Here is a 21,125-nt window from a genome sequence, read left to right as displayed (position 1 = left end):
GGACCTCCGGAATGAATTAAGTTCTTAACCCGAGGTACCACTGTAAACGTAGATAAATATCACCTCATACATCTGATTGCAAATCAAGCAATGCGGATATATGTCTGAAGTAGCCCTCTTCCTGATACTTCTTTTCTTTTTTAAAAAATATTTCAAAATCTTCTGGGTTTCTTCTTCTGATCATTTGTTTGTTTTATTACCCACCTTTCAAAGTTTAAAGGTTTCTAAAGGAAGGCTTGAAGGGATATTGCTTATTTCTTCACGTTACCTCAGGGAGCAAGTCAAACTTTCCTTCTTTGGTTTCCATGTAGCCCCTGTCAAAGAAGTCCCGCAGATATTTTGCAACGAAGTAAAAGGCATAGGCGGTTGCCAACTGAGGGAGAAGCTTCTGTTGCTGGGTCTGATAGTCAAGAATCTTTGCCTCCCGGTCACTGAGGGGGGAGAAAATGTTGCAGATTATCCAAAACGAACGGCAAACGAATAGCCTCCAATTACCTGAAGGGGTTTCCATTTTGCATTTCCTCTTTCATTCTGGAAAGCCAGCGCAGGGCGGCCAATTTCTGTCTCACAAACTGACCCAACCACATGCCCCCAAAACATCCACTCACAGGTGGTGACCGGCTTAGCAATGAGATCTTATTCCAATGTTAACAGGACAGCATTTTCCACCTGACTAGCTTAGGGGGCCAGAGGGGGCCATGCAGCAGGTAGAGGGGCTGATTCAAGTAAGTTTTTGCGCTAGTGGAAGCCACAGACACGAGTCCCATTCCAGGAAACATCCCTTGTCAAAATACATGGAGGTAACTTGAAGTCTGCACGTGCACATTCTAACACCTTTAAAATAAAGATAATGGCAGTGAACCAGAGTTAAACAGAGGCTGTTTTCAATAGCCTTAATGTACACACACAAAATCCAGGGTTCCCTCTGTTTGTGTCTTTCCTGACCTGAAATAAATTCTGAGCCAGCATGAACACAAAGACAGGTATCTGTGGTCACAGAAGGAGGAAGAACATGTTGAGACAAAGAGACACGGTCACCCCAACTGTTTGGGAAACAGCGTCCCCTTCCAAAGTAATAATAATAATAATAATAATAATAATAATAATAATAATAATAATAAATTATTTGTACCCTGCCCACCTGGCTGTGTCTCCCCAGCCACTCTGGGCGGCTTCCAACAAAGATAAAAAATACCGTATATACTCGAATATAAGCCAACCTGAATATAAGCCGAGGCACCTAATTTTAGGACAAAAAACTGGGAAAACTTATTGACTCGAGTATAAGCTGGTTCACCACACCACAAACCTGGTGGTGGCAGCAGTGGAGGAGGAAGAACAAGCAGCCCAAAAGGGCTGCTTTCGGGCTGCTCGCTCCTCCTCCACCACCGACGACAGCAGCAAAGGCGGCGGAGGAGGAAGGAGCCGCTCATCCCTCTGCCACTGACTCTGCTGCTCGCAAGAGCAGGCATAGGAGCCCGGTTGGGAGAGGCACAGTGCTGTCATCTCCCAGGCGTGGCTCCTGTGCCTGCCCTTGCGAGAGGCGGGCGGTGGTGGAGGTACGAGTGGCGAGAAAGGGCTCCTTTCTTGCCGCTCGTCCCTCCACCTGCCTCACTCGAATATAAGCTGAGGGAGGCTTTTTCAGCATAAAAAATATACTGAAAAAGTCGGCTTATATATATACAGTATATACAGTACATTAAAATGTCACACATTAAAAACTTCCCGAAACAGGGCTGCTTTCAGGTGTCTTCTAAAAGTCGTTTCGTTATTTATCTCCTTGACATCTGAGGGAGGGTGCCACCACCGAGAAGGCCCTCTGCCTGGTTCCCTGTAGCTTTGCTTCTCGCAGTGAGGGAACCTCCAGAAGGCCCTCGGAGCTGGACCTCAGTGTATAGGCTGAGCGATGGGGGTGGAGACGCTCCTTCAGATATACTAGGCCGAGGCCGTTTCAGGCTTTAAAGGTCAGCACCAACGCTTTGAATTGTGCTCGGAAACGTACTGGGAGCCAATGTAGGTCTTTCAAGACCCTTGGGGCACCCGGTCCCTCACACTAGTTTCCCCCCTTTTTTCGGCCCCCACCCCACTCCTGGCTACATCAGCTTCACTGCCTCTTCAATATTTGCAAATTCATCTGCTAGCTGAATAGTTTAAGTAGCTGTATCAAGAAAACAGGGAGGGGGGGAGTGGCTGGAAACCCAAGAGTTGGTGTGAAAAGAGGAAAGCAATAATAAAAATAGTCAACAGAGGAGCAGGGCATTTAATGCATCCCTGTCTGGAGCCAAGCCCTCAATTCCCGCCATACCCGGGCTTTAACTCAGACTGCCGGCGCACTGCGGAATATCGGATTGCAATGGTGCATGCCTTCATCAGATTGGGGACAATTTCATTCTGAAGCATGAGGACACGGACCACAATCATAGTAAGGTAGTTAATTTGTGCGGATCCTTTTTTCATATACCGGCCATCTGGCAGGACCTGGAAATTGTGAAATAATAAAAAAAGAGGTGTGTGTTAGCAGAAGCAAAATTTAAGTCCAGTACTCAGAACTCTGAAGCATTTACAGACTCTGCAAATGTCTTTCAGACAGTGGTTTTTTCCCCTTCCTGTCACCGGTTTCTCTGTCACCTCTTTTTTTGCTGCCCATGGCAGCCATTTTGTGCTATTGCCCACAGCACTTTTATCAAAATATGACTACTGGCCCCTCATTTAAAACAAACAAATAAACCCTGAAAAAGCACTGTTTTCAAACATTCCTCGATCACTATGAGGACTAGTCTCTTAAAAAAAATGAAAAAAGAGAATGAAAGTTCATGAAGATTCTTGACATTCTGTCTTCACCACCTGATAGATTCCATATGAAATTCCACACATGAGAGAATAACTAGAGGCCTTTGCTATGGTGCAACTGATGACACCTGTTTCATATCCACAGCTAAGTTTACCTGAGAGAACTTGGCCAGCATGTTTTCCCTCGGAATCCGAACATTCTTCAGCAAGAGAAAGCCATTGTCAACATTTTCAAAGCTCATTTTGGGACCAATATCCCCTGCAGTTACTCCTATGGAGCAAAACAAGCAAGGATTCAGACAGACAGACAGACAGGTTTAAAAGATTGTGCAGATTTTCCACAAGTCTCTTTTGGAAATCAGGATACATAACCCAGCATTCTGCACAGTGATGTACTTAGGTAACAACAGACTCTGGACTTAATGGTCTTATGCACACCAATGAAAGCACACGTTTCTTCTGCCCAACAGAAAGCACTGAAAAATCTATGAGCTCTTTTTTATTTATCCCCCCAAATTAGACGGCAGTATGTACTACTTCACTTACAGTGCAAGTCTATGCATGTCTACTCTGTAGAATACCCCATTGAGACAAATGGGACTTTACTCCCAAGTAAGCATGTTTACCTTTTAAGCATGTATAGGACTACAGACGTTACCTTCAAATGGTGGTAAGCCTGAGACCCTTTCCCCCTAAATGTTATTCCTTATTCTGTCCACCTCCTTTGCACCCCCTCATTTTTTGCACCTGTCAATAATATTTTAATACTTTAATAGATTGGCTAATGTATTTCTGTCTGTAATGGTGTCTGATGAACTCTGTTATTCTTCTCTCAATTTATTTTTTTATTTTTCACTATTATTATTATTATTATTATTATTATTATTATTATTATTATTATTATTATTATTATGGCACAGCCCCAAAAGTGATGAATATATCTGACCCACATGACAATATGAAAGCATTTTTCTGAGCTTAAAAATAATGTTGGAAACCAGATTTATTTTTGCATTTAGAGGGCCCTTTGCTCATTCTGATGAGAGGGGCCCAAGACTGCGATTGCAGGGGGTTGAACTAGATTGAGCCTTAGGATCCCTTTCAACTCTCCAATTCTATGTTTCTATGTCTGCCTCCCAAGCCTGCCCTGATGGCACCACTGATTTCAAGGCACCCCTGTTTCTGATGGCCAAAGCCCAGCATTGCCAGGCTTGAAAGAGATAAAAAAACACCACCCAGTAGAATTGTCTCGGGACTCTCTGGAGTAAGTCACCTGGTTCCAGAGAATGATCTCGGAGGCTGCGGATCTGCACCATGAAGGGATGCATGCCATACGACTTCCCTTTCAGGTAAAGCTGAGCAAAGACCACAGCGTGAGTCGCCGTTCGTCCCACTGTAAGGGTGAATGGAGGGTGAGAAAAATAAGTCATCAATTCCTCAAAAAGTTAAGCGGCATTTTCAGAACATAAGAACAGCCCTGTTCAAAGTGTTGGTGCTGACCTTTAAAGCCCTAAACAGCCTTGGCCCTGTATACCTGAAGGAGCATCTCCACCCCCATCGTTCAGCCCGGACACTGAGGGCCAGCTCCGAGGGCCTTCTGGAGGTTCCCTCACTGTGAGAAGTGAGGTTACAGGGAAGCAGGCAGAGGGCCTTCTCGGTGGTGGCACCTGCCCTATGGAACACCCTCCCATCAGATGTCAAGGAGATAAACAACTATCTGACTTTTAGAAGACACCTTAAGGCAGCCCTGTTTTTGGAAAGTTTTTAATGTTTGATGTTTTATTATGCTTTTAATGTTCTGCTGGAAACCGTCCAGAGTAGCTGGGGAGGCCCAGCCAGATGGGTGGGGTATAAGTAATATTATTATTGGATGAGGCCAAAGGCCTGTGAGTGCAAGAGCAATTCTCCTCACTTGCTATTCCCAGCTACAGTGACATGAGAACATAGCCTATGTAGCTAGAAACCACTGACAGTCTTATTCTCCATGAATTTCTCTAAACCTCTTTTAAAGAGAAAACTTTTCTCTTATCTGCTTTCTCCACATTATAAATGTTACACACAGCTAGGCTGCCCCCTCCTACTTGATTTCTTCCTAAACTAAAAATGTTGCAACCTTTCCTCACAGGAAAACCTGCTCCCATCCCCCCCAATCATTTTGGTTGCCCTTTCGCAAACCCTTTCCAGCTACACAATCTCCTTTTTGTTGTTGTTGTTAAATCATTTTTATTATTTTCCAATAAAAAACATCCAATTAACATTTCAAATCATAATCCAATTAAACTTAAAAAACTAAAATAAAAAAGACCAAATTATCATCCAAATTATAATTATTAATTTTTCAGGACTTCCCAGTCTGGACCTTGAACCATATCTCCAAATCTCCAAGTCCTGCCTCTCCTCATTGTTTCCATATTTTTCACATCTCGATTTTAACACTCACAATCTCCTTTTTCAGGTAGGGTGTCTGGAATCGTACAGAGTATTCCAAGTGTGGTTGCACCATAGATCTGTATAATGGTACTATGATACCTTTATATTCCAGCATTGACCATATTCAAAGCTGCAATTAGAGATGCAGATTGGGAAGACAAGTAGCCAGGGGTTTGGGAAGGGACTCTGGGTTCATCTGGACTTCCTGCATGTCTAGACACAAATCTGGGATTTAAAGCTTTGTTCCCGAGCAATGGCTTTTTGTTTTGTTTTCTGTCCTGGCGCTTACCCCAGGAAAACCAGTGTTTTCCTGCTGAAATGCAGCAAATGGAAAGCAGGTTTTACTCTGTACGTTTTACCAAGTGGATTCATTCACAGTGTTCCACTTACACTTTTAAAACACACAGCTATAATACACCCATAGGCGCTGACTCCATGGGGCTTGAGGGGGCTTGAGCCCCCTCAAAAAAAATTTGGGGGGGGCTCAGCCCCCCCAATAATCTCGGGCGCCGCCGCCGTCCCCCGCCTCCTCCCCACCTGCTCCCTCGCCAGCCAGCCAGCCAGCCAGCCGCGCGCCCTAGCCAGAGAGCCCCGGCCGTCCCCCGCGAATCCCCGTGGGCGGGGGCTCCTGCCTCTAGCCCCAGGTTTCCCGCCTATCAGCTGTTCCGGAGCTGATTAATAGGCAGCAGCACGCTCTCCCCTATTCGCTCACGAGGGGGCGGCGCCACTTTATTTGCATATTCATGAGCTTATTTGCATATTCATGAGCTTATTTGCATATTCATGAGCTTATTTACATTTCACGAGCTTTCCCGGGCCCCCCCAATATTTTTTATAAGTCCGCGTCCCTGAATACACCCTTTAAAGATTTTGGAAACAACGAAAGCACAGAACGAACGAAAAGGCCCCACCCCTGAGTGTGTTTGCTACCTACAATCTCCCGGCCACCACTTCATGGCAGATATGCTTGGCGTGTTGAGAACAAACTCCTGGGTCGCAGGATCAAAGGTGGCTGTTGTCTCCAATCCCCGAAGGTAAGTTCCTTTAATAACAAAGAACACGGTTTCTCAGAGCATCGCAAGACCACCAGCAGATTCCACATTCACTAGTCAGGCCCACAAATCCCAGCCGTGCTGTTCTCAAGACTGGGTGCAACTTCTCCTTTTTTGTAAGCGAGCTCCACCCTCACAGGCAACTCAATTTTTAATTTGGGGCTTTCTTGACTCAGGGTCACTGCAGCCGGTGCTATTTTTCTATAAAAACAGGTGCCAGAAATCACCATGGACGCCTTCCTTGTTCTCTTATAATGGCAATTGCGCCCATCTGAGGGTTGCTGGAACTGAGTTCCGGCAAGTTCCAGCTGGAAAATAAAGCCCTGAGTGTGGCTAACCCCATTTCCCCATGACCTCTATTCTCCAGCTGTCTTTAAAAAAATGAAAATAAAAAATAGGGATCTTCCCTGCAATCAAAACTCAGGTGTTGAACTTGACAGTTTTAGACTACTAGCCATTTTCCTCTTGTGGCCTTCAGGGAACAGAGCCCCTAAAACACTGCCAGGCAATTGCCAATGGTCAGAGTCTTCTGGGTGGCCAGCTGCCCACTCTGTTGCAAGGCAAAATGCCAGCTGGAGCTGCCTGGACTCAGACCTGGGGGGGGCTGGCGGCAAAAGATCCCCACAACTGCTCTGGAGCAATTGCTACATTAGGTCCCCATTGGCACAGTGGAATTTGACCTTGTGGTATTTGGATGGATTCTGGCCCTAAGAGCCACAATAAGCTAGGAAACTTACCATGACCCAGTTCAGTCTGGGCATAGGTCCCTACGATGTAAAAATTTTCTGCCAAAGGGAGCCACTTAGCGAGCTGTTCGTCTGTGGCCAACCCCATAAGGCTCTTAACGAAGACCACATGGACGTTGAACGCCAGGTTGGCATGAAGGGCCCTGCAAAAGGATATACAATTCCTGTCATCTCCTTGACGTTAGTCCCCAAGTGTATGATCCCTGCACAGAAATGCAAAATTGCAAAGCGCAGGGCGATTACATCAATGGAGAACGTGACATTTCAGTGGGGGATTTAACTTCACAACAGGGGCATGACCCCTCTCTTCCTCCTTGTGCCGTACTGCTCCCTGGTAGATACGGCTGATAAAAAGCACATTTGGTCCAAAATTGAACCCAATCTTTGTATTCAATTTCATAACCTAAATCTTGTTCCCACCTTAACATATTCTTACTTTTAATTTCTTGATCTATTTGTATATTATTTAATAAATTATACATTTTTTTGTTTACTCTGTAAGATTTCTTTATCTAACTTTTTTAGATCAAGTTAGAAAAGCACATTTTCAAATAGCCAGTCAACATGGCCTAACATTACCCGTTCGTTCAGTTCGCCCACAAAAGCCATTGACAGCCCTTGCTAACTCATTCCCACAGCGGCTTCTGCCCTTACCCTCCTGCAGTATAAATCCAAGGGGGTCCCACAAATACGGAACAATATATATTTGACCTCACTGGCTTCTACAGTACAGTTCTACACTGCCGTCCAATGCAAATGGGACTTACAGTAAGTGTGCACAGAAAGGGGACAGGGGCTTTTTTCAGCTTGAGGGTTAGGTGCCAGTGGTGAGCATGGCCAGCAACACAAACACACAAACACACCTACACAATGGGTGGAGCAGTGGATGGAACTTTCACTTGTATGCAGTAGGCTACATGCCAATTATGCAGATGTCTGAGCTCTTTACAACCAGTATAGGCAATTAAGAGGCATTAGCATAGTTCAAGGACATGTTCCAACCTGGCAACCACAGAAGGTATGGAGCAGAGTCAGTGAGGGGGGCGGCTAGGGAAAATTCCAAGAGCAGGGAAGGGGGAAGTTTTGGCCTTGTATACGTGAAGGAGCACCTCCATCCCCATCGTTCAGCCCAGATACTGAGGGTCCACCTCCGAGCGGTTCCCTCACCGCAAGAAGTGTGGTTGCAGGGGACCCAGCAGAGGGCCTTCTTGTTAGTGGTGTCCCCCGCCCTGTGGAACGCCCTCCTGTCAGCTGTCAAACAGACAAGCAACTACAGTCATACCTTGCGTAACAGATGTTTCAGGTTGTTTTTTTTCAGGTTACAGACTGCTGAAACCCGGAAGTACCAGAACGGGTTACTTCTGGCTTTCGGCGGTCACGCATGCACAGAAGCGCCAAATTGTGACCCGTGTGTGCGCAGATGCGTCGCTGCGGGTTGCGGATGCTGCGGGTTGCGAACGTGCTTCCCGCATGGATCACGTTCGCAACCTGACTTTTCGAAGACACTTGAAGCGATCCCTGTAAAGGGAGGTTTTTAATGTTTGGTGTTTTACTGTGGTTTTATGGTTTGTCGGAAACCACTCATATAAAGTGGCATATAAAGTTGTTGTTGTTGTTGTTGTTGTTGTTGTTGTTGTTGTTGTTGTTAGAGATGAAGGGCTGGAAGGTGTCCTTTGGGTTTCCCATCCCTAGCTAACCATGTGTACTCAAAAGTACGGTAAGTCCCTATTGAATTCAACAAGGTGTACTTCCAAGTAAGCAAAATTAAGGCTGCAACCTTACTTTCTGTTCATGCGCTTAAATTTATACACAACCCTGATTGCAACTAGAACCTCTAAGCGGTTTACGAAAAACAAAACGGTAATGAAGTAAAAGCAGGTGTTTTGTTTTTTAAAAAAGAATTAAATAGACTTAAAATCAATAATTAAGCTAAACATAGATTGAAGAACATGTCAGCTTTTAGGTGTCCAGATAGGCTTGCCTGAACAAAAATGTCCTTAGCAAACACCGAAAAGGATACAGTGAAGGAGGCTGCCTGGTGTTCAACTGGCAGGGAGTTTCAATGTGCAGGTGCAGCCACGCTAGGAGATAGACTTATTGCAAGTATAGGTCTAATATTGCATAGAACCTGCAACAGTGCCCATTCTGAGGAATGAAGGGGTCCAGTGGGCTTATATGGGTTAAGGTGACCCATCAAGTAAGCTGATCCTAAGATGCTATGGCCTTTATATGCTAATACTAACACCTTGAACCCGGCCCAGTAACCAATCAGCATCCAGTGCAGTTTTCTGAACAGCCAGGTGACATGTTGACAGGGTCTCACTCTCGCTCACTTTCTGCACTAATTGCCGTTTCCAGATCAAGTGCAAGGGAATCCCTACATCACACGATGCCGATGTTGAAGTCACAGGTGCCTGAACTACAGTGCTCAAGCTCTCCCCCCATACATTTCCTTTCCCCCTGTGCTTTTTGAACCTGAACCCAGACCCTTTCACATTCTACGGCTGCCCAGAACGAGGCAATATGGTCATAACTGCTCCTTTGTGTATTTAGAAACATTGACACGTTGCTTGATTGTAACCGAACAAAACCTCGCAGCAGCTTACAAAAATAATAAAAATATAGGTAAATTTTCAAATCAGATGTGGCGTCCTCTCAACTCTGAAAAGGTATAGGATCGACAACAGGTAATTCTGTCTGCCACAAATTCGCACACTCTCTCGGAAGCCAGAGATTTCCCTTGACTATAGCAAGCCGCCTCACCTAGCATAGGTGAAAGCAGTCACTTTTTTAAGACAGCTAAAATACAATTTTAGTAGCATTTTATTGTTTTCAAATCACCTGTTGCAGTAAGCCAGTTCAGGCCCGCCTGTTGCCCATCCCATTTTGGCCGCCATCTTTGAGAGGTGAACGGACTTCCTGACAGCATCTTCGTATCTTTCATTCTGGCTCATGAAGTACTGGTTTTCTAGGCTGAACACTGGATCACTCTGGATCATGGCTTCTGCAGAGTACACAACGATCCTTTAAGCAGGCCGAGGCACAGGAATCACACACAGGAAAACCAAGCTGCAATTACACTGATGTTCACCACGAGATTTACAGAAGAAAATGCAGTTCTGGCAGTGAAGCATCTATAGCAGGCTTCCTCAACCTCGGCCCTCCGGATGTTTTTGGCCTACAACTCCCATGATCCCTAGCTAGCAGGACCAGTGGTCAGGGATGATGGGAATTGTAGTCTCAAAACATCTGGAGGGCCCGAGGGTGAGGAAGCCTGATCTATAGCATTTTACAACGCAGTAGAAACCTGCAGGCTATTCACATTAGCCTAAGGTTCTTTTTCACTGAATCACTGAGTCGGGGGTGACCCAAAAGAGGTCATCTTAGTCCAGCCTGCTGACAACTTGTATGAAATCCACCATCATTTAATGCATACAAGTTGATGGGGGACAGACTACTGCCAGCATGTTAATTCCAGCGCTTAAAAGCTTGTGCTAGCTGTTCATACATTACTGGACCAGGTTCAAGGTTCTTGCACAACCACTGTTTTAGCTTTTGCACAAACTTAATCAGGATGAATGTGCAATGAACAGGTCATGCTGGAAGAGCCGCTTTAAAATCAATCGTCTCACCAGTCCAGTTTCTGAAGACTGCAAAAAATACAACTGGTTTGGCTACGCCTTTTGTTGCAAACAAAATTATCCAGCTCCAAAAATTGTTTTTAAGCGCTGTGAAGGAGGATACACCAAAAGGCAAACGATGCATAGTTGGGGAAGCATTTAGAATAGCGTATCGTCAACATTCAAAATAACACAAATACCGGTACTTATTTCCATGTGGACGACTTACCTACTGTCCTCCGCATCTGTGTCTTTTCAGCACCTCCATCCAGTATATTGGTCAGTCGTTCAACACTGAAGGAGGCCGTTTTTCTTTCAATGTCAAGGTCAGGGTTCACAATTTGTCTAGTGGAATTCTGGATGTTTTTATTTGCATTCCACGATGCCATTCTAAACGTTGGTGGAATGCTGAAGAGACAGAGGAAATTAGTTACTAAGCATTTGCAGAAGTCTTATAATGAAGTTGTGGGGTTTTATATTCTTGTCTGCAGAACTGATGCTTCTTTAAGACGGCCCTTGAATGGCTATCAACACAGCCCCATGTGCACTTTACTTCTGAGTAAATGTGCACAGGATTGCGCTCTGTGAGCACACCTTTAAATCAATTGGCACCACCTTGAGAATATGCTAATCTGGGAAAAGCCTGCTCATAATTATAATCATGGGTAGGCAAATGAAGGCCCGGGGGGTTGGATCCGGCCCAATCGCCTTCTCAATCCGGCCTGCGGACGGTCCGGACGGTCCGGGAATCGGTGTGTTTTTACATAAGTAGAATGTGTCCTTTTATTTAAAATACATCTCTGGGGTATTTGTGGGGCCTGCCTGGTGTTTTTATATGAGTAGAATGTGTGCTTTTATTTAAAATGCATCTCGGGTATTTGTGGGGCATAGGAATTCATTCATTCCCTCCCCCCAAAAAATACAGTCCGGCCCCCCACCAGGTCTGAGGGACAGTGGACTAGCCCCCTGCTGAAAAAGTTTGCTGACCCCTGTTTATAATCATTGGCTGAAACACTGAGATCCCTTGAACGTGTGCCCAACTGCAGAAATCACCAATGAGCTACTGGCCACTAGGTTTGAAAGGGGACTGGAAAAATTCATGGGTACTAGCAGCTGGTAGTTATGAAGTTTATCATGTTTTAATATTCTGTTGGGAGCTGCACAGAGTGGTTGGGGAAACCCAGCCAGGTGGGCGGGATATAAATAATAAAATTGTTGTTGTTGTTGATAATAATAATATTCTTATTATTAAATATGCCACCACTGGGATCATAGGCCTCCATGCCTCTCAATGCCATCTGCAGGAGAGTAACAGAACTCAAAGATCCAACAACTGGTACCAGGTGCAAAACAGTGGCAAGGAGAGAGAGACTTGAGTACCACGGTGCCTCTGAGCATATGTTCAGCCCAGGAATTTGTTTTCAGAACTGGAACTGATTTTCCAGTCCTCTCACACACAAAAAAATGATTACTGGTCCACAACCTTCATTTCATCAACCTTTTTTTTGGGGGGGGGAGGGAGAGATTTTTGCTGTTGGAGCTATTAAACAATTGGCAGTCAGAATCCTTGCTCATCTATTGCAAATCAAAGATCTGCCAGTAGATCACAATCTACTTTCTGCAAACCCTATTTTAAGCTGTTGTGAATTAATAGTTCCTGGGGGCTGGGGAGATCTGTCCTCTTTATGAAGCCAAGTGTACTTACTTTGCCTCTCAACCCCCCCCCCCCATTTCCTTGGCACGGTGCATTAAACCTCTGCTTTGTACCTAAGGACACAGGAGTTATTGCAAAACCTCAAACTTTGTGCTGATAGCAGCTGTAGATCTCACACTGTACCCTCTTGCACAACAAATTTAATGCCTGTGCTTGCACATCCCAAGGTACGTGTTTTTCCTTCTGCGCACGCCGAACATGGGTTAAACATTTTCAAAGCTGCGAATTATTATTTTGCAATAGTAAGCCTTTCCTTAAAATCGCACTTTCTGTAAAGCTGATAGGGGAATTTCCCTACCTCTGATCTCAAAAGAAACGTCTCAGACAGGAACAACCCGGGCGATATCCAGCGAAGACCCTCGTGGCACCTTTAAAGTTGAACAAATTTATACTGTATAGGCATGTTTGGACTAAATCTCCCTCCATCTGATGCATGCAACGTCATCCAGAGTTGCAGGTGTGGGTTTTTGAGAGTTGCTGGGTTGTAAACAGGGAGGCAGGGAGGAAATATAGTGCGGAAAAGTACGGGCGGTGATCACTGTGTGGCCATTCACGCTCACAATCAGAAATTAATAGAACGGTAGAGTTGGAGGGGGGACCCTGGCGGTCATCTAGTCCAGCCCCCTGCAATGCACGCATCTCAGCTAAAGCACCCGTGACAGCTGCTTAAAAACCTCCCGTGAAACCTCTGCTGTTTCCGACGGGCAAAGTGAACTCAGCCGGGAGAGACTACCGAGAAGTTAAAAGTCCCACCGAATTGGGGGGTGGGGGTTTAACTCCCAGGAAAGCGAGTCCAGCTTCAGTCAGGTCCCCCTCATAGCTGTCAACTTTTCTTGCGAGGAATCCTATTCGGAATAAGGGAATTTCCCTTTTAGAAAGGGAAAGGTTGACAGCTCTGGTCCCCCCCCCCCTCCGCACACGTGGGTCGTGCAAAGTGACTTACCGCCCTTCGCAAAGGGGAACCCTCGCAATGCTATTTCCTGATCCGAGCTGCGGACGGAAAGACTTCCACTGCCGAGCGCCTTGCTAAGTTTGAATGCTCTCCCCCCCCCCCTTCTTTGCATATGCGCGTCTATGGTATTTTCTCCCCGTCTCTATCGTACTGGCTGAGCGGGCAGACGCGTGTCGCCACCGCCTTCTCCTGGCCGGAATGCCGAGCTGCTCCCGGGAACAGAGGAAGAACGCCAAGAAAGCTCTCTCTCTCTTTTTTTTTGCCTTCTCAGATCAGAGGGGTTGTCTCTGTTAACAGGATCAGAGTTCATCCTCATGTAACAGATGATGAAGTCAAGGCTTTCTGCTTAACTCCATCCTCCCCTAAATGCTCTCAACCAAGCAGTGCCGGATTTACTACTACTACTACTACTAGTAGTAGTACTACTACTACTACTTTATTATTTATACCCCTCCCATCTGGCTGGGTTTCCCCAGCCACTCTGGGCAGCTTCCAACAGAATATTAAAATACAGTAATGCATCAAACATTAAAAGCTTCCCTAAAGAGGGCTGCCTTCAGATGTCTTCTGAAAGTCTGGTAGTTCTTCTTTTTGACATCTGGTGGGAAAGCGTTCCACAAGGTGGGTGCCACTACTGAGAAGGCCCTCTGCCTGGTTCCCTGAAACTTTGCTTCTTGCAGAGAGGGAACCGCCAGAAGGCCCTCGGCACTAGCTATGGCTTAGGGCCTCCCTCTCTTGCCCCCCCCAAAAAAAATTAAAGGAAAAAAAAACTGCATGTGTATTTCCAAAATATAAGATAAAAAACAAATAAAGTAAAACCTACATACAGCAACAGTGTTTTATGTTGTGTAGGCTCCTAGGATGTAAGTCATGGGTCCCGCCTGCTAGCCTGCTCCCTAAAATATCACTGGTTTGCTTATTTCTATATATAGGGTGCTTACATTCTGCATGGACTGGTTGCAGGGCAACATGTGCAAATGGCTTTAGATACCTATTAGGTCCATAAATTACCATATAGCATATATTAAACACCAAAAACAGCGACAATTTGTTGTTGACAAAGGACAGCTGGACATACAAAGGGCCCCATTACCTTCAGTAGCTTAGGGCCTCATCAAACCTAAATCCAGCCCTGGCTCTCACCCAAGGGCCACGTGTTGAGATGCCTGGACTAGATGACCCTCAAGGGACCCTTCCAACTCTACAATTCTATTTTTTTTTAATATTAAGAAAACAAATAATAAGAATAAGAATAATTTATTATTTATACCTTGTCCATCTGGCTGGGTTTCTCCAGCCACTCTGGGCGGCTCCCAACAGAATATTAAAAATATGAAAAAACATCAAACATTAAGAACTTTCATCACCTCCATTATTATTATTATTATTATTATTATTATTATTATTATTATTCACACCCCACCTTTCCACTGCAAATTTGGTTCTCAGGGCAGCTTGCAGCAGTTTTTTTAAAAAAACAAAACAAAACTTTCCCCCCATATGGGAATGATCACCACCAGAGAGACTCATGAGACGCAGAAGGTAATAAATATAAGTACTCGCAGAGAAAGGTGCACATTCGATGAAATTCGTGTTTTCCATTTATTTCATATATAAAAAGAGGCAAAAGGATCCTCATTGCACCTGAGGCACAAGAAGGTTTCTGGAGAGGATTTGTGAATTTGTGATATGCTTATGCACAACCATGGGTGCATTATTGCACCAAATTAAGCTGTACCATTGCCGTTGTAATCTGCAGACTGGACTCTAGTTCTGTTTTCCTGTTAAACCCCTTTTTACTGAAAAACCAATACTGGGGGTAAAACAGATTTTTTTAAAAAAATTAAAAATTACGCGTTGCTGAAGGGTTTCTTTTTAAATCCGCCTGCTGTTCGATTAATCTGTGTGTCTTTTTTAAAAAAATGGTTTTTATTGGGTTTGTGTGTGTGTTTGGATTCATCCGTTCTCTGCTCACTTCAAAAGACGAGAGGGTGATGTTCCTTGGGGCTTTAAGTTGCACTGGGAAAACAATAAGGCATCAACAGTGCTTCAAAACATATACCTCAGCAGCTGCAGTGTGTGAAATTGCGCCTTAGGCTATTGTCCTTGGGGGAAAGACTATATAGCTCAGTGGTAAATCACATGTTTTTCACAGAACTGCCCCCCCCCATCAATTCCTGGCTTCTTCGAGTTGGGCTGGAAACAGATTGGCCAGATTTTTCTTTTAAAAGGGCCAGGGATCTTTCACCTAATAGGTGCAGAATAGGAGTGGGGAACCCTTTTCATCCCGAGGGCCTCATTCATATGTAGGTAATGTCTGGAGGGCCATATGAGCAGGGCCAGAATCAAAATATTTCCTTCAAAGGCTGGACAAGGTTACATTTAAGATCCCTTCCAACTGTAGGATTGATCAACATGAGGAGCAGGTAATCTACCATATTTTTTGCTCTATAAGACTCACTTTTTCCCTCCTAAAAAGTAAGGGGGAATGTCTGTGCGTCTTAAGGAGCGAATGCAGGCTGTGTAGCTATCCCAGAAGCCAGAACAGCAAAAGGGATTGCTGCTTTCAATGTGCAGCGATCCCTCTTGCTGTTCTGGCTTCTGAGATTCACAATATTTTTTTTCTTGTTTTCCTCCTCCAAAAACTAGGTGCGTCTTGTAGTCTGGTGCGTCTTATGGAGCGAAAAATACGGTATTTGGGCTGTTCTGCAATTGCATCCCATCAGAATCTTGGAAGAACTAGGCCTTCAAGGATTATAGAATGGGCACCAGGCAAATATGCTTGCGGAGGGCATTCTGCAATAAGAGAAAGCCCTGTCCTCTAGTGGCCTCCCATCTCATATCTGAAATGCGGCCTTCACTGATGATGATGATGATGATAATAATTGTAATAATTTTATTATTTATACCCCGTCCATCTGGCTAGGTTTCCCCAGCCGCTCTGGGCAGCTCCCAACAGACCACTAAGAACAGAATAAAACTTCAAACATTAAAAACTTCCCTAAGCAGGGCTGCCTTCAGATGTCCTCTAAAAGTCAGATAGTTGTGTATTTCCTTGACATTTGATGGGAGGGCGTTCCACAGGGCGGGCACCACCACCGAGAAGGCCCTCTGCCTGGTTCCCTGTAACCTCACTTCTTGCAGGTGTTGTAAACAAAAATTGCCCTTTTCCTTTATGGGGTATGCAAGAGCCCATATAGAGTCCTTACATAGGTTCCCTATTGGTAGGAGAAAATAACAGAGGCCAACCAGAGAATATTGAGAAGCATATCAAGTAAGCTTGATCTTTATTGATCTGTTGCAACATGGTGCTCCTCTCACCCGCAGGAGAGGAGGAGGAACCCAGAACAATGGCACACAAGGCCTTATAAAGACTTTTGAAATTGACACCCTGTAGATCAAGACCACCCCCAGAAACATCATACATACATCACAGAAGGGGTGTAACCTAAGACCACCCCTTAGATACATCACACCCATGTCACAGAAAAAGGCGGTCTAAAACAGAAATTTGAATGCTGTTTTTCTCCTGTCATTGTTTATCTCCTGTCTGGCAAGTTACTTGATTGGATTGCCTTGGGAGCCTGGCCAGTCTTTTGTAATGATAAATACTTTGTTCCTGGGCCAGGTCACAGGCTCACACCCTATTCATATCTTAAATGTGCCCTTAAGACAGGATTGGTGAGGAAAGAGACAATGGGGAGATGTCCTACTTTGACCTTGCAGAGAAAACATTTGCTCAGGTTAGGAATCAAAATGGTTCCAGGTCGGTCTTCCTGTGCTCATCTATGTACGTGCTTGGTTGGTACGTTTAACAACATTACCATCTATCTAAGACCTCAAAATTCCTATCACACAGGGAGGGAACCGCCAGAAGCCCCTTGGAGCTGTACCTCAGTGTCTGGGCTGAACGATCAGCATATGCCTGGGATCAGATGGGAATTGCTTATGCAATCCCCACCATTGCACCCCCATCTTAGGAAAAAGATCGCTGAATTTTTTGCCTGTCGTGCAGTTGTTCCAGAGACTCAGCTCAGGGAGAGAGGGGGTTAAAGAAAGGTAATAACAGTTTTGGACTTTGAGCATGTGGCTGCTTTATCAGCCCTGAAACTGGAACAGCAGCATTGTGCTGAAGTTCCTTAACAGCGTGGAGGTTTATTGCTGGGTTGCTCAGTCAGAAGAGCATGAGGAACTTAAGGGTCGTGGGTTCAAGCATTGCAGGGGGTTGGACTAGATGACCCTTGGAGTCCCTTCCAACCCTACAATTCTCTGTTTCAGTTTCACATTGGTATACCTGCCACATTTTATTCTCAAGGAGCTCAAAGTGGCATACATGGTTCTCCTGCTCCCCATTTCATCCTCACAACAACCGGGTGAGGTAGGTTAGGCTGAGAGAGGTATGTATGGCCCAATATCACCCGGTGATCTTCATAGCTGTGTTGGGATTTGAACCCAGGTTTCCCAACACTCTAATCATTACACCACACTGGCTGACAAAGGAAGGCTGACAAACACTGCAAATTCTTGCTAGTTTCCCTAAGACCGATTTACCGTATTTTTCGCCCCATAGGACGCACTTTTCCCCCTCCAAAAATGAAGGGGAAATCTGGGTGCGTCCTATGGGGCGAATGCAGGCTTTCGCTGAAGCCTGGAGAGCGAGAGGCATCGGTGCGCACCGACCCCTCTCCCTCTCCAGGCTTCAGGAAGCTATCCGCAAGCCTTGCAAGCCCGGTGGGAGTTCCTGCGGGCTCACAAGGCTTGCGGGCAGCTGCCTGCAGCCCCCGCGAGTGTCCGCAAGCCTTGCGCACCCGGCAGGAGGTCCCGCCGGGTGCACGAGGCTTGGGGCGGCAGCCTGTCGCCCGAAGCACGGGGAGCCCTCCGAAGGGCTCCCCCTGCTTCGGGCAGGTGAGCGCAAGGCTTGGGGCGGCAGCCAGGGCTGGGGGGGTGGGGGAAATAATTTTTTAAAATTCATTTCCCCCCCCCCCAAAAAAAAACGAGGTGCGTCCTATGGGCCGGTGTGCCCTATAGGACGAAAAATACGGTATACAAATTTGATGGCCCTTCAGCGACATCCACTTTTGAAAGGCCTTCATTTCCCCTTAGGCAGTTTCAACACAAAGGGAAGGGAAACATTACTCCTTTCTTGAGACAATTTTTTAATACACGGGTAATCTAACCCACTTCATAAGAAGGCAAAGGATTGATCCTGTTTTATAACTGGATTTGGATGAAGGCAAGTGGAAACAAATGCCCTTTAATTATCAGGCTCAGCAAGGACAGAAAGCGTGGTTAATAGTTTCTGAACTCTGCCCATAGCACCATAACTCTCACCTGTTAAAAACCTGCTATAAAATCTTTATGAACCAGCTTAAATGGAGGTTGCTTCTGGGGAAGTGGTTTCCAAACTCCCCCCCCCGGACCACTTGAAGATCGCTAAGGGTCTTGCTAGACCACTTAGCGATTCTTCTGCCTCTTGTAGCCACTATAATGCACTGTGCTAGTTGCCGCGTGATTTTTAATGGCATTTTTATTGCTTCTTTTATTATATCTTGCATTTCATTGTAGAATTCAAATTGCAATACAATGTAAGAAATAAAAGAAGCAATAAAAACGCAGTTAAAAACCAATAGACATATTTAATGCGACGGATGTGCCATCAACCTGCCTTCAACCGCAAATCAGGAAACATGTTGCACACCACCTAAATGAAGTTCACTGGCCAATAATCAATAATCAGCATCTGTGGATTTTCTTGGGTGTGTATTGTGCTGGGGAAAGATCAAACTTCAGTGGCAGAGCACATGCTGCAATACCCAGCTTTTCCAGCAAAAAAAAGAGAACAGATCAGGCAGCAGTTGATGGGAGAGACCTCTGCCTGAGACTCCACAGAGTTGCTGCCAGCCCTGGTGGGAAATACTGGGTTAGATGCAGAAATCATTTGACGTGGACCGTATGTTTAAAACACTATGATGCCCTACTACTTTAATATCCTCCTCTTCCTCCACCATCAGCACCTTAATGCTGAGATTAAGGTAAATCCTTTATTGCGTTTCCTGCAAAGATTGTCCAGGTGTTTCTCAGATTAGGCTGAAGACATTCCACCTCTCCACCCTCTTAAACTGGTTGCAGGAATTGCAGTTTCCCAAGCAAAATGACAGTTCACTTCTGAGTTATGCAGGCCACATGTATTGGGGCATGTGTAGCAACACTCAACTTCCCCGGCCATTGGCCATGCTCACTGGAGCAGGTGGGAGGTGTGGTTCACCGACATCTGGAGGGCCAAAGTTTCCCCATACCTGTACCGGGGATGAATTTACATGCGTATTTTGGAGCAAGGGTGGGAAGCCTGCCACCCTTGGAATACTGATGGACTACAATCCCCATCATCCATGCTCACTGGCCACACTGGCAAGAGGACAGTAGTCCGACAACATATGTAGGCCCTCAGGTTTCTCAACCCTGAGCTAGAGTAAACTTTGTGCTACTCCTTCTCAGAATATTGTATAAAAGCACCCCCAGTGGTGAAATTATGTTTCTGAGCCTGCAGTAGGTGGATACTGGATGTAAGTTGACATATTTATTAGTATATTCTGTGCCATTTTTGAGCATGGTGCTTTGCAGTGTACCAGAGGAGCAGAGGGTAAATGACTGGGTTGAGAGTTAATTAAAAAAAAGTTCTCACCCTGGGCCAGCAGGGGGATACTGTAGATAGTTTTCACTCAGGTCCACATATGCAAATAAGGGATCGAAAGTGACGTTCAGTGATCGGATAGTTACGGAAAATGGTTACACTGTTGCGTTGTAGTGGAGCTCTATATAAGCAGGCTGGCTGAACCCTTCAGTTCAGTTCTGTTCTGGCCTGTGAATAAACTAGAGCTGTTTGAAGAATCGCTGTGTCCTCTGATATGTTCACCCACAACTTAACATTAACTACAGCTGCACTTGCTATAGCCACTAGAAGACAGTAGACCCGAAGCAGTTCTGGCAGCAGCGACACTAGAACTTGTCCTTGGTGCAAGAGTGCAAAACAAACCATGATCCTGGGTTTGGATGCTGTGCTAAACTAGCTTCCTCGTGGTTCATTTACCTGCTCAGGTGAAGGTGGGTTGAAGTGGGAGGGCTTGGGCTGTGGGCATCGATATGCAACTCGTACACAGGGCAGGCTTGCCTGGGGATGTCGAAACCTCTTTGCACCAGGGCAGGATTTGCTTTTGTCTTCTTTGCCGACACAAGGTGTTCTAAGGATAATTGGCATCCTTTCCAAATGGCTGTTATGAAATGAGGCCGGATGGAGCAAGGATCGCCAACGCTCCCAGGTGTTCATGGGACCCCATTAATTACCGTATTTTTCGCTCTATAAGACACACCAGACCACAAGACGCTCCTAGTTTTTGGAGGAGGAAAACAAGAAAAAAAAATATTCCAAATCCCAGAAGCCAGAACAGCAAGAGGGATCGCTGCGCAGCGAAAGCAGTGATCTCTCTTGCTGTTCTGGCTTCTGGGATAGCTGCGCAGCCTGCATTCGCTCCATAAGACGCACACACAGTTCTCCTTACTTTTTAGGAGGGAAAAAGTGAGTCTTATAGAGCAAAAAATACGGTAAGTATCTCAGCCACAGGGGGAATATTGTGAACAACGAACGGGCAAGACACATCAAAGGATTTGCCCTCCCAAAATTAATAATGGGGAACTGAATCTCACGACCTTATTCTCCTTTTTTATCCAGACGTTGGCCAAACCCAGACCTGCTGCTGCATTCCAGACAGCTGGCTGCATTATACATCCTTGGATTGTGAAGCGCTCTAATAGATTTCACGATTT

General features: G+C 45.4%; 1 protein-coding gene and 1 long non-coding RNA gene across 4 annotated transcripts in view; one reads left to right on the top strand and one right to left on the bottom strand.

Moving 5' to 3' along the window:
* ACOX2 (acyl-CoA oxidase 2) overlaps positions 1-13,509 on the bottom strand; it is a 30,482-nt gene extending 16,973 nt beyond the window's left edge. Inside the window, exons 1-10 of one of the 3 annotated variants that reach the window (XM_082209731.1) lie at positions 13,296-13,509; positions 12,651-12,720; positions 10,868-11,046; positions 9,860-10,022; positions 7,010-7,161; positions 6,155-6,262; positions 4,064-4,183; positions 2,946-3,061; positions 2,306-2,478; positions 269-431 (exon numbers count right to left, since the gene is read on the bottom strand). In XM_082209731.1, the coding sequence (XP_082065857.1) occupies positions 269-431; positions 2,306-2,478; positions 2,946-3,061; positions 4,064-4,183; positions 6,155-6,262; positions 7,010-7,161; positions 9,860-10,022; positions 10,868-11,027 (1,155 nt within the window). In that variant the 5' untranslated portion in view covers positions 11,028-11,046; positions 12,651-12,720; positions 13,296-13,509. The remainder of the gene's footprint in view (positions 1-268; positions 432-2,305; positions 2,479-2,945; positions 3,062-4,063; positions 4,184-6,154; positions 6,263-7,009; positions 7,162-9,859; positions 10,023-10,867; positions 11,047-12,650; positions 12,721-13,295) is intronic. The other 2 variants (XM_082209732.1, XM_082209733.1) reach the window with 2 other exon arrangements.
* Positions 1-21,125, top strand: part of LOC309525369 — a 202,092-nt gene that overhangs the window by 16,995 nt on the left and 163,972 nt on the right. The window lies entirely within an intron of this gene.

This window comes from Podarcis vaucheri (assembly GCF_965113315.1).
Source record: "Podarcis vaucheri genome assembly, chromosome: 2".
NCBI classification, from domain to species: domain Eukaryota; kingdom Metazoa; phylum Chordata; class Lepidosauria; order Squamata; family Lacertidae; genus Podarcis; species Podarcis vaucheri.
The sequence above is the reverse complement of the archived record's forward strand: the minus strand, read 5'-3'. Positions and strand labels throughout refer to the sequence as shown.